The 12,630-nt window shown below is 38.2% G+C and overlaps 1 protein-coding gene across 3 annotated transcripts in view; it reads right to left on the reverse strand.

Moving 5' to 3' along the window:
- plxna1a (plexin A1a) overlaps window positions 1–12,630 on the reverse strand; it is a 354,584-nt gene that overhangs the window by 126,180 nt on the left and 215,774 nt on the right. For all 3 annotated transcript variants that reach the window (XM_072449536.1, XM_072449538.1, XM_072449537.1), the window contains exon 9: window positions 10,185–10,299. In XM_072449536.1, the coding sequence (XP_072305637.1) occupies window positions 10,185–10,299 (115 nt within the window). The remainder of the gene's footprint in view (window positions 1–10,184; window positions 10,300–12,630) is intronic.

The raw sequence follows: 12,630 nt of genomic DNA on the forward strand, positions 1-12,630 counted from the left end.
ATGTTTTTGATGAGGGAACAATGTTAGAGGAGGGTTAAAAGCTCAAAAATGACACATATGAGTCCTTTAATAAGCACTTGTTTTAAATCAGTGCAGAATATTAGGCTAAACTTGGTCTGTAATTGAACTGTAACATGCTCTAACCAAGAACTACCCAAAAGGAGCCCAAAAATAGACATAACACCCTCTAAATTAAGCAAACATTAGAATATCACTTGCGTCCCACCATGGTACACTTACCATAGTTTAGAAAACATGTTTTGCTTTATAATTAAATGGTTCAAATCTAAACTAGAGTTTCAGAGGATTATTCCATTATAAAAAATTAAAAAAAGGAAATTCAACATATATATTTAAATGAAAAAAGGTGACAAAATACACAGCTTTTATTGTGCATCATATGACTTGTTTGAGTAGTTGGACTTTACGAGGTTGATTTGTAACAGCTCATTTACAATCATGACGTTGCTGATATTGAAATTGAAATGTCCTGATAAGAAAATGAGGTTCACTAAAATCACTCACATGTTTTTGGGTTTTTTTCCCCCTCTTTTGCCCTGAGCACAGATATTAGTGAAGGACACCGCAGTTCCCAATTTAGCCTCCGTCTCATCAATGCTACGTCTGTCTGTAGAGCATTTTAATGAAGCCTGCACCTTTCACTCCTCATACATCTCCATCCATTAAGCAGCCAGGCCCATCAGAGCAGCATCTGGACTCGCATCTTTAAGCTTTAATAAATTCTGAATAATTAAGACCTCTTCTGCTCTGTGCAGGGCTCGTTCTGACATACAGCCACCAAGCCAGAGGGGAACGGAAAGGAACGCCAGCAATCTGCAAGGGCCCAGCACAGGGAGATCAAACCGACTGCACAAGTGGGGCTGCATGTGGCACTAGGAGCAAGGTATTCTGGGAGCTCTTGGGCTTATGGAGTGCTTATAAATATGTGAATATTAACCCAGTTGCCGGCTTCACTGTGGCAGAATTATGGGGGCTCGTAGCCGCTCACTCGTCTTCCTGATTTATTTACTAATTAGCGTTGTGAAGGCGAACGCTGATTCACATATTTATATCCACCTTTAGTCATCTGGTGACTAACTCGCCACATAATGATTATCAATGATTCTAGGCTAACGCAGCTACTGGTACAAGAGCAATGCATCATGGGTAGTTGGGGGTGAGGGGGTGAAAGGAGGTTTGTTTGAAAGAGGTCAGCAAATAAGAAAAGGTGATGGTATTTCTCATGTGACAAATAAAAGCATTCTGTCGTACCAAAGCACTACAACGTGGTATAGTTTATCTATTACGTACTTAATACTCCTGATATAATCCACAGTGTGACTTTGGAGAACAGAGGAAAATGGATTCTGGATGGATTGGCCAGAGAATCATCATTGACCCATCTCAGATCCTGTTCTCAGAGTTGCTGAACGCTGCTCCAGATATTCAATGTTTTTATTCTGTCAAATGTTTTTATTCTGTCAGCTATAACACTGATAGACAAACTAAACTAGTTGTACAACTGTTTCAAATGAAACAATTCCAAAATTTGTATTGTGCAAAATTCCTTGAAAAACATGGGTTCTTACTGTGAACTTCCCTTAGATCTGACCTGTAACTTGGCCAAATGGCATCGCCTGCTTGTCTCCATGGAGACATAAAACTTTAATGCTGTACTGTGGAACATTCCAGGCAAAGTATTAACATTGCCAGGGACACAATCAAATGGCCGACATTCCACCAGAAAATGTGTACATAGTTTAATATTATTATTAAAGTGTGTTAATGTTGTCAGTTGAAGTGAAGAGCATTGAATAGAAGTCTGAATTTTCTCATGTTAATGCACAATATCTTCAGATCTTAGCAGCTAAGCAAGGCTGATTAGTACTAGGATACTAGGATACTAGGATACTAGGATACAGCTGGTTACACCAGGGGCCACAGAGGGGCAGCAGTGGCTCTAGTACAAACTGCTGTTGTGTCTTTAGGCAAGACCCTTCATCCACATTGTCTAGAACAAATGTTAATTGTGTGTGAGTGTTCTGCTTCCGTCAGTCTGCCCAAGGGCAGCTGTGACTACAATAGTAGCTTACCACCAGGTGTGGAGTGAATAATAATGCAGTGTCCAAAAAAAAGCCCCAGAACTGTTTGCAATCAGTAATTCATAAGTCATACAAAGTGCTCGCCATCATTCATCTGGTTTTCTATTTATTTATTTATTGTTTGATGTTGTTTTTTTCTGTGATGCACAATAGCTAAAACAATGAAAGTAGATAAGAAAGTTAAACAGTGATTGTTAAATTGACGGGGAAGCACTTTGTGAGTTTGTGAAAGCAGTTTACAATTTGTGATGACAAATTTAAAGCAAAATAGACTTTTCATAATCTGCGGTCTGGTGACATATTTTCATTGTGAAAGCGAGATTGTAATTACTGCTACTGAGGAAATGTGTGGTTTAGTGGTACAAAAACTCCAAATAAAATAGTGAGTCATTACGATGCAATCATTGCACATATGTATGAGAGATGTGGGCGCAGATAACTGTCAGTAAACAAAAGGGCTACAAAAATGTACAAAAACTAGTTGAAAAAGTGCAGAGAATTTCTGTGAGCATGAGTCACAACAGTGTGCGCTGCAGTGAAAAGGTCAGCGGCTGATAGTAAAATAAACAGTTTAATGCAGAATGGGACAAAGATTATAATGAGCTGAGCCTCTGAACGCTCGCACAGGCTTCAGCGTGGCACACTCATAATGAATACATCAGGCCAACACTCGCTCCCAGGGCGCGCAATCTGGAAGAATACAATCAACATGAAAGCATGAGTTTAGTTTTGTTCTTTTGCACAAAACTAACAACTGCCTCTGTATTTGCTTATGTGAAAATACAATTCTCAAGCACTGACTCTAACTTTATTCAGGAAAACACACTTGCATCATGCAGCGTAAGAGTATATACAAAAACATTCACTATTTTGTGTCCACTGTGGAGTTTAAATTAAAACATATTCATAGTTCAAACTGGAATGCAGGAGTTTCCACAAGACGTTAAAGGCACTGTACCTGATTTTTACTGTTTTAAATATAACTAGTTAATTGTGAACTGTGCAGTGCTTGAAACGTATTCCTCACTTTCAAAATGCATTCCTAGCATCCTAATTATTTACTGCAATAAGTTTGAGTGTTTCATAACTATCAGAGGTCAATTTTGCATTAATTCCTTGTTCACGACCAATAAAAGCGATTTATAATTGTATATAACTATATGAAAGACGAAAGACGGCTGAGAATATGAGTGCAATGTTAAAGCTTTGGTTTGAGCTCAGATTAGGGCCCTGTCTGTGTGAGATGTTCATAATGTCTTTGTTTCTGGATAGTTTTCTCTATGAGGCTCAACCGAACCTCCAGTGAGATCATTCTAGCCACGTTCTAATTCAACAAGACACTCCAAAAGTATTGAAGGATACATCAAAATATATACTAAACATCACAGTAAGATTGGAAAAAAAAATGTGATGAACTGGAACTTAACCTAGACAAGAACAGGATCAAATCAAGTCAAATTGCAGGAATAAATTAGACTCAAACCAGTACCAAACTATACAAATGAAGACTGCCCTGTGACACTTGGTAATAAAGAGTTAAAGGACTTTTTTCACCTGACATTCCACAACAAACACTCCACCCCTCCACATATCCACCCATTCTCTCAGAGCGGTGCAGAAAAAACCCGCCACACTCAAAATGCTTATGACTTCAGAGTAGCTGCTAATCTCCACAGCCTCTCTGTGTTGTGCGGCACTTGGAGTCCGCTCTTCTGCACTTAACGGCCATTAAAACGGCTCCTCTGTGTTTACCACCCTTTATCTGTATTCCTTTGTTTTCCCTTATTAACCAGGAGCACGCTGCTATGCAAGAGTGAGCTTAAATTGTAGTGTTTTAACACCCAAATGCACAAAAGAGAAAGCAGAAATGCGCACTTCACTCTCCTGTCAGAGCTCCCATCTGTGCCCATTACTCTGCGGCTGTCAATCATCCGAGCCATTAATTCATTTTGGGGACGCGAAACATCCTTAGTAAAAACATGCAAAGTGAAAGGAGGGGTCAATTAGCAGGCGGGTGGTCTACTGTCAGTCACGACAGACCTGGTGGTTCGGGCTCGTTATACAGTGCAACATTTATGGTGCATTTACTTTGTCTTGACATGAGGCAGTTAAATGGTAAACATGTTTGCTCAGTTCATTCCAGAGACTGCACATAATTGTCAGTTTATTTGTTTTTTTTGTTGCTTTGCTTTAGTCTTTTTGTAAAACTTAAAACATGCCAAAGGTTCTATTGTTTTGACCTGTCTGCTGTTTTGATACTAATATTATCGACACAGTATAGCCTAGCCTTTAGCACATCGCTAACAGTCACATGCATTCGGTTTGGGGCACGTGAACAGCTTTTACACAGATTTTTTTTTTCCCAGCGGTCAATCAAAGCACTGGAAAACAACTAAATCTATTAATTTACAACAAAGAAAAAAAATATGTTTCATGTAATAACGTTAGTTTTGACCCAGCAGCTCTTGTGGTCAAAATCATACCGCTGTGTGCAGTCTGCGTCTCATTATAAAGCGTTTTCATTGTCCGCAAACCAGGAAGTAATACTGGTGCGCCGTTACCGTGGTAGTTTTTGTTAGCAGTGGCGTGAAGGCAAAACTCTGCGCTGGCTAATAAAAGCTATAAAAAGCACTCATAAAGAATAACACATTTCACATTTTTAAGACGGTAAAAATCTGGTACAGCGCCTTTAACACTGTTTTCACCTGCTATTTGTAATTTTTTTAAAACTTTTTCCAACTTTTTCCAATATATGATACATTATTGATAAAACAAAAGTCGTGTAGTTTCACAGCATATGAATAATGTAAGGAGTTTATGACTACTACTACTACTACTGCTGCAGGCACAAGTTTTACTACTTTCAACTTTTATAATTATGAGAGTTGAGCTCCTTTTTGATCATTACTTCCCATTTCCCGTTGGGCATTTCATTGTCTCAAACATTTTATGCACTGGAAATAACTTGTATTTTGTTGAACGAACAGAATTGTAGACACAAGTCAAATGAAACTCAACTTCTTACTGTTGACTTGCATTCATCCCTGGATCCTATTCCCACAAATGTATTTACATGAATGTGATTGGATGCTGTGGTTTTGCAGTCGTCCCATTTTGCTCTGGATTAATACTCAGGTCCATCCGAGCGCATCAGATTTGTTTCTTTCTAAATTTGTTCCTTATTGTTTGTGAGTTTGTGCACATTTGCGTTGATGGCTTTCTCCGCTGCTCTGCTAATTTTCTGCCTGGACGCGTCTTCTGTGTCCCTGTTTATCTGCTGTCATGACAACGGCTGATTTATAGATATTTACGCACGCAGCGGGTGACAGCAGTGAATTAGATTTACTTTAACACAAGACACGTTGAATTTTAGTTCTTACAATGTCTGTCTGGGTGAAGAAAAATGCACCAGGATATGTTCACTCGATAAAAGAAGATTTTAATACATATATAGAGATATTTTTTAAATGCTCACGCTAGTTAAATTAAAAGAGTATTGCTCTAAACTATGCAAGAAGTTGAATAGTTTTAACATTTACCATTGGCATTACAAGTTAGTAGACTGGATGCCTTTGGATGGTTCTGCGTAACAATTATTAACACATATTATTCAAAATGTACTTTTCAACATTTTAACCACCTGGAGTTGTATTTAGCTTCACTCACACTCAGTTGATGAATCTTGTTTAGTATGTCCTCTCTGCTCTAAGCCTCAGAAAACACTCAGTTCCAAATGTCCTAGTTTTCTGAGATTTTCTGTGCCGTTTTGAAATCAGTAAATCATCGTCATACTCATTCGGAGCGTTGCTGCATTACAACAGTGTGCCTGCGTCAGCGTGTCAGAGGCAAGCTATATTTTTATCTCTTTTAAGTCGTCCCCTCTGCAGCCGGTAGATGAAGCTCTAACTCTGATTAATAACATTGGAAATATCTTATTGATATTCACCTTAAACATGATTTTTGTAACGACCAAAATCACGACAGCAGTTGCTTCGACGTGCGACAATGAAATAGAGAAGCAGCTTAAAAAAAATGTCACAGCTTAGGGACCTTAGACCAGGGGTGGGCAAACTCCTTTTTACCCTCAGGCATCTGTCTGCACTTGTATCCTTAATAAATATGATGTGAAATTAATTAAATAAAAGATTCAATAGGCTATATTTGACAGAAAGTGATATTTGATTTTATTTTTAATTATGGAGATTTTTTTTTTTTTTTTTTACACCAATAATCGTGGGCCGGCCCTCCGCTACTTGCCTGGATTCGAATATGGCCCTCGGAGGAAAATAATTGCCCACCCCTGCCTTAGACCCTCCTTCTCAACAAGGAAGAACTACAAAAGCCTATTTTTGTTTTTATTTTATAGTAAATTTATATATTACAACTACAACTGAAGCTTTTTCTACTATGGAACACGTCTGGACGAATGAGGGATTACACCGACATAGTAAATTTAAATATTTTTTCTTCAATCGGGCCCTTTTTGATTCTATACATCTTGTTTTTTTCATTGTTTTTTTCATTGTTCGTCATTGTATGTTGCACCGAACAAGTTCCTATGTTCCTATGTTTGTGAAATGTGTTCATTGACAATGGCAATAAACCTTTTCTGATTTCTCCTGAATTCTGAAAACCCTTTGGGGGGGAAAGTAAAAACCTGGAGGAGAAGCACAGTAAGAGCTCCTACTCCCACAGACGGACACGCTGCAGATGGTCATTTGCAGGTTAGAGCTTCCTCCAGGCAAATGAGAGGCATGATTTCAAGGTATGACATGTGCTCTTTGTAGATTCATTTTTTTAAGTTCTAAAACATGACATACCAAAGCAGTGGTACTCAAGATGTTATAAGGCCAATAGTTCTTTAATAAAACAAGAATACAAACACGAATATGCAGTACTGTGCTCAGCTGTGTTTGCATCATTACAAAACACTGGACAAAAAGGGTGAGAAATGGAAAAATATAAAAACTGAAATTGTAAAATAAACACAAGGCGTCCAGTGTATTTCTCCCACTCGTCCCACAAGTTTTTCTAAAGTTTGTTTTGGATTCACACCAGCACTGAGGATATGATCAGATATGAAGTGAAGTCAGCTCCAAAATATGACAAATGCCTTTGGGAAGATAACCAGTGTAGTGTGAATTCAATCACTTTGGCAACCGACTACTAATGACACAGGGGGGAACTTTTCCAAGCAGCGGAGATGGGCAATATTGCTTTCAGCGGGGGCTACGAACTGGTAAATTGGAACAAAATCAAGGGCTGAGGCAGATAAATGCGTGATGAGAAAGACACATTACCAAAACTCAAACGACGACGACGACAGAAGACTTTTAGGCCTTTCTCAAGTCTGTACGTGTTTATAATATTATTCATGTGGCATCCAAACATTGTAAAGAGCCAATTGGTTGTGTTTATGTTCCTGAGATTGATGACAACAGCAGGGGGTTTCAGGTAAATGTTTCCTTTCTCATTTTCTGTGGACTATTTTGGTTTGAATTACTCAATCGCTATGATAATGAAGGACCCGAAATAATAACTCCCTGTATTTGAAATCAGTTTTCACAAATGTTGATCCCTTTCATTGCTTCTCCACAAACTGGTCATATTAATTGTATGGCTCCTTCCAACTGACAACAATCACGTACTTGGAGGATTTTTTCTGCTTCAACTATAGTCAAAAACTGTACTGTTAATTGTCAGTTGAAAGGACTATGCCAAAAAATGATGATGGAATATCCGTGGACGCAAGCTTTACAGTAAAATACATGAATACAATCATCAAGAAGCTGATATTTCTTCCCAAAACCCCAGAGAAAATACATGAAGAACGCTCTGAACACAACCCACTCCACAATATGAAGATGCGTTGAGTCGAAATACTCCGTAAACAGGCTGACATTCGAAGTGAGGAGGTAACCATAGCGACGCTGGAGCCACAAAGCAAGTGTGGAGGGGAAAAGAAAAAAAAAAAACATGGCCAAACCGAATGAATCAAAGCATGGATTGGTGTGTGGCGCTGGTAACGAGATGACGACGGATGTTTACAGGGGTGTAACGTGTTGACAGGCGGCGGCAGTGCAGTCCAATCCGTCTACACGGCAAACAGGCGCGTACAGCCACCGTCTGCACCACGTTTTAGCATAAATGTGAATGAAGAGGGTACGCAGACAAAGGCATCCACGCAAACCGGGAACAATGTCACTTTAGCGGTTCAAGCGAGGCTATAGCAGAGTCTGAATCTGCAGAGAATTCAACCATGAATGGATAAATGGATAAAAGGAGCATGTTCTTAATTATTTTTTACCATTAGAAAAAGCAACCAAAATCGGCGTCTCATTGAACATGCAATAGGACAACGGGCAAATTTGTGTTATTTGTGGTGTGTTATTCATTTTAAATAACCTGTACCAGATTTTAGTTTATTTTTCACGTAGTTGAGCGCAATTTGTTTTTCTCCAGTACAAATATGTTGTAAAAGCAGCTCTTCGAGGCACAATTCTGCATATAATTAGAGAACGTTTTATTACAGAAAAAAAAGAGGAAGTGCGTTGTTTGCATGCAAGTTGTTGTTGTTTGCTTTAGGCAGATGGAAAAAGCAACTTGCCTTTCTGAATGTGGTGAAACGCACTTACTGACTGCTGTGAATAGTTAGCATGCTCAGAATACATTAGAAAGTGAGGACTAAATTTGGACCCCTGCAAACAATTCAAACAAGTTTTAAATCACGTTTTTAAGACAGTAAAAATCAGGTACAGCCTCTTTAAGTAGTCATAGTTATAGCAGTAATTAGTGATGGGCAATATTGACAAAAATGTATGTCTCAGTATGTTTTGCTTTATCTAAATCATGATATTCAGGTGCTAATTGAACAACACATCTGGAATATGCTGTTGGTTGAAGTTCAAGTATAAACCATAAAATTAACCATGATAGTGCAGAAACATCAGTTTATACCTGTGTCTGGAAGATTTAGCAATTTTCAATATATCTCCCACCTCTATTAATGTTTAAATAATGGCGGCAATAATAGCAAATCCAATGAATACTAATAGTTAATAGTCACATTGATTATTGATCTTTAATTAACCACTAAGATATATAAATTATTTTCTAGGTGAGTCTTGTTAAGCAGAGATGTTTTTTAGTGGTAGTGGAAAACCGCAGCACGAAACCTAAACAGACATAACATACAAAAACTCCACCCGGGAGTCGAACCCAGAACCGTCTTTGAGGCAAGAACCCACTTCCGCTGGCCACCATGTCGCTTCACTACTATACGCTTCCACAATACACACCAAAAGGGCTTTAGAGCATGCACAATAATGGTATGGTGCAGTATGTGGTACAAATATGATTCCAGCAGACAGCAACAATGGTAATTGTGATCAAATCGAAATAGTGATATACATTTTTTCATGTAATCCTTCATTCGACAAGGAGTGTTCCATTGTTGTTTAGGGCGTGGGCGATGGCGTAGATTGCTGCATAGACAGGGAAATTGAAAGAGTTCTCTGCACTTGAAATGTCTCCTGGGCTCAAGTCACTGCAGTTACAAAACTGGTTACAAAACTCCCCAGGTTGATTTACTATTTGTAAAGTGCTTATAAACTCATGAAAGTAAGAGAGTAAACGCTAATGAGCTACAAACTAAAGCTACATGGAATGAGATCAAAGCAATCCATCTCGCTTTTACTGATCATAATGTTCCCCATATGTGTTTGATAAAGTAACACAGGGAAGCCTCGATAGGCACACAATGAGAGATATTAAAGTTATACACAACAATACAACACAAGTTAAACCAAGCCCTGGGAGATGCTTAGAAATGACCCTCTGCTGTGACAAAAGTGCATTTGTGGGATAAACAAAGAAAATGATCCAAGCCTCCAACCAAGACCAGCGAGTTTTCATGCAAATCTAACATTTAGAACCGAGTCCCCACTTCCATTTGCATACTGACAGTTTCTAAGTGCCTCATTTGTCACTGTTTAGCCTCGACACCGCTGGCTTAAAGATCACAACAGTGTCACAGCATTAGACATGCGTTGTATACTATAATCGCACATGTGGGTGACCTACCTCGGAGGTGTTGACGCGCCCCTCTTGGAAGGAGCAGTCGTTGGCGTCCTGGGTGCACATGTGTCGGTATTTGCACCAATGGCACGGGAAGTTTCCATTGACACAGGACAGGCATCTGCGACAAAGCAAATGGGGAAACTTTAGGAAACTGAATTCATCACCAAAAGCTATCGCTGTGTATGTTTTCTGGTGCTGCTTGTCTCAGGAAAATGTGATAGCTTTGGTTTGAATGTTCCACAGTATGATACTATTATGCATGTCTTTATTGACAAAAATACTTGGTTTGTTGGAGTCACGTGCTTGTCATTTTGTGGAACATTAACGTACAGAATAACATCTACATGGAGAAAAGAGGAGAGCTGCACAATATATCGCAATCGAAACGAAATCCCAGTTAGAGTTAGCGCAAAATCACCAATTATGTAGATTAAGAACTAAATATCCTAAAAATCTTGTTGTACTAGTTTCTCTCAAGCATGTTCTAATTTGTTTTTCAGTTCATAATTCAGTTTTCTCTCAAATCTAAATGCTGCTGAAGTTGTTTACAATAAGCTCTCCAAACCGAGTCATACCTCTTTTATATATCACAGATCTAATCCCATTCCATCCCAAAAAAAATTAAAAAGGACCCACCAAAAACCCAGTGTCCCTTTAAAGGATCTGCATTAAGTATTATTTGGGCTTTTAAATGTTGTTCTTGTTGTACTACTTGAAATAGTAAAACTTTTCAAAGCCTCTGTTGAAGTGAAATGTGACAGTTCAAATTGTCAGCAGAGGGCGCGGCGCAGACATGCATTTGCTGGACAAGAAAAGTGAAATCATTTGTGTGAAAGGCTGCTAAAAATAAAGGTAGTTATCAGCAATCCCCCAACTACAGACATGGTTTTGACAAGAAACATCATAAGTAAATAATAAAAAGTTTAAATTATTATTATTTCATAACAGCATTCACCATTCACCTTTAAATATGTCCATAAGTCAGTTGAAAGTTATTTTTGAAGAATGTTGAAAACTATACTTGAACAAACTCTTTATTTTTTCAAAGTTGGTTTTGTATAATTTAAACTTTGAGTAAAAAGACAAAAAATGGAATCAAGGACACTGCTTTCAGAACTCCAGGTGCCATATGCTCAACATTGTCTGCATATCTACAAACACCAATAAAACAAATTACATTTTAATATTTTGCTAAATGTACGCGTTCATCATATATGATTATGTAAAATAGACTGGACATTTACAGTGTTGTTGAGCAGCTCTTGTCATAAGTGAGCTGTAATGACAGACTAATCAGTTCACTTCAGAGTGAGTCAGGTCTCCTCCCACAGACAGCCCACTGCCACTACACCACAGCACTCATATACATAATCCCACTGGGACACTGGGACACTCCATATGAAGAATGGAGGTTTCTGCTGCTAATCAGTGCCTCACAGACTTTTTATACTATATTTAAATTCAGAAAAATCATAGAGGTACATAGTACTTCAAAGGGATGTGAAATCCTATAACGCCATGACAAACTTTGAGTGTTGGTTTGAACGAGGATGCACACAGCTAAACTGGGACTAAACCTGGACTGGAACAGGACCACAGCAAGACTTCATTTCAGTTTCAGTTTTTCATTGACCTATTGCTGACTTGGATTCTTGACAATGGATGTTTTATTTATTTATTAAATTAGTGGACAAGATACAATTACTGACATTGGTTGATCATCTTTATTGGCTATACTTACATGACTCTGACTCCTGGAGTCATGAGATTATTGAAAGGCCACGTAAAAAGCAACATCTGTTGTGAGCAGTCTGATTTATCTATGATCTGTGCAATTGTTGAAAATGCAGCCAAAATATGACGAAGCAAAGACGAGAAAACAAAAGGTAAAATATACCATTTAATACCATTAGTATTCTAAAAATTCACTACCTGCTGTTTTGGTTTATTAGTATTTCTCAGTATATGAATCTTATCTCGTTAAAGTTGAGGTATCTGATTTTCAAACCATGAAAGGAGGAAGTTGGTGTCAAACTAGTCTGTAGCACTCATAACTCTTTGGCATGTTGCTCTATAGAGATAATTTTTGGCTCTTTTCTCAACTCTCATCCCAAAACGTCATATAGTGATGCACATGACCCTTAGTTACAATCCATACGATCTATAAAATGTTTTATATTTTGATAAAAACAGCATGTAATGGAGAGAATGCACTCAGTTATGAGAAAAAAGTTGGGTAATGCAGATTTGGATTATCTAATAATATCCAGTTGTGTAATATTTTACGACATGTAAACATTGACTGTACTTTTGCTTTTGACCGGTCAGTTGAGGTGGACACTTTTCCCTAAACAAGTGTTGACTGAACAGTGGATCCTTCTTTAAAGACTTTATTTGATGCATACAGGGAAAACAGGGAAAACAGTACAGTACAAAAATATATTTGCCA

Source organism: Eucyclogobius newberryi, unplaced genomic scaffold (genome assembly GCF_026437365.1).
Source record: "Eucyclogobius newberryi isolate DKJ021-1_F unplaced genomic scaffold, fEucNew1.0.hap1 SCAF_17, whole genome shotgun sequence".
Lineage (NCBI taxonomy): Eukaryota > Metazoa > Chordata > Actinopteri > Gobiiformes > Gobiidae > Eucyclogobius > Eucyclogobius newberryi.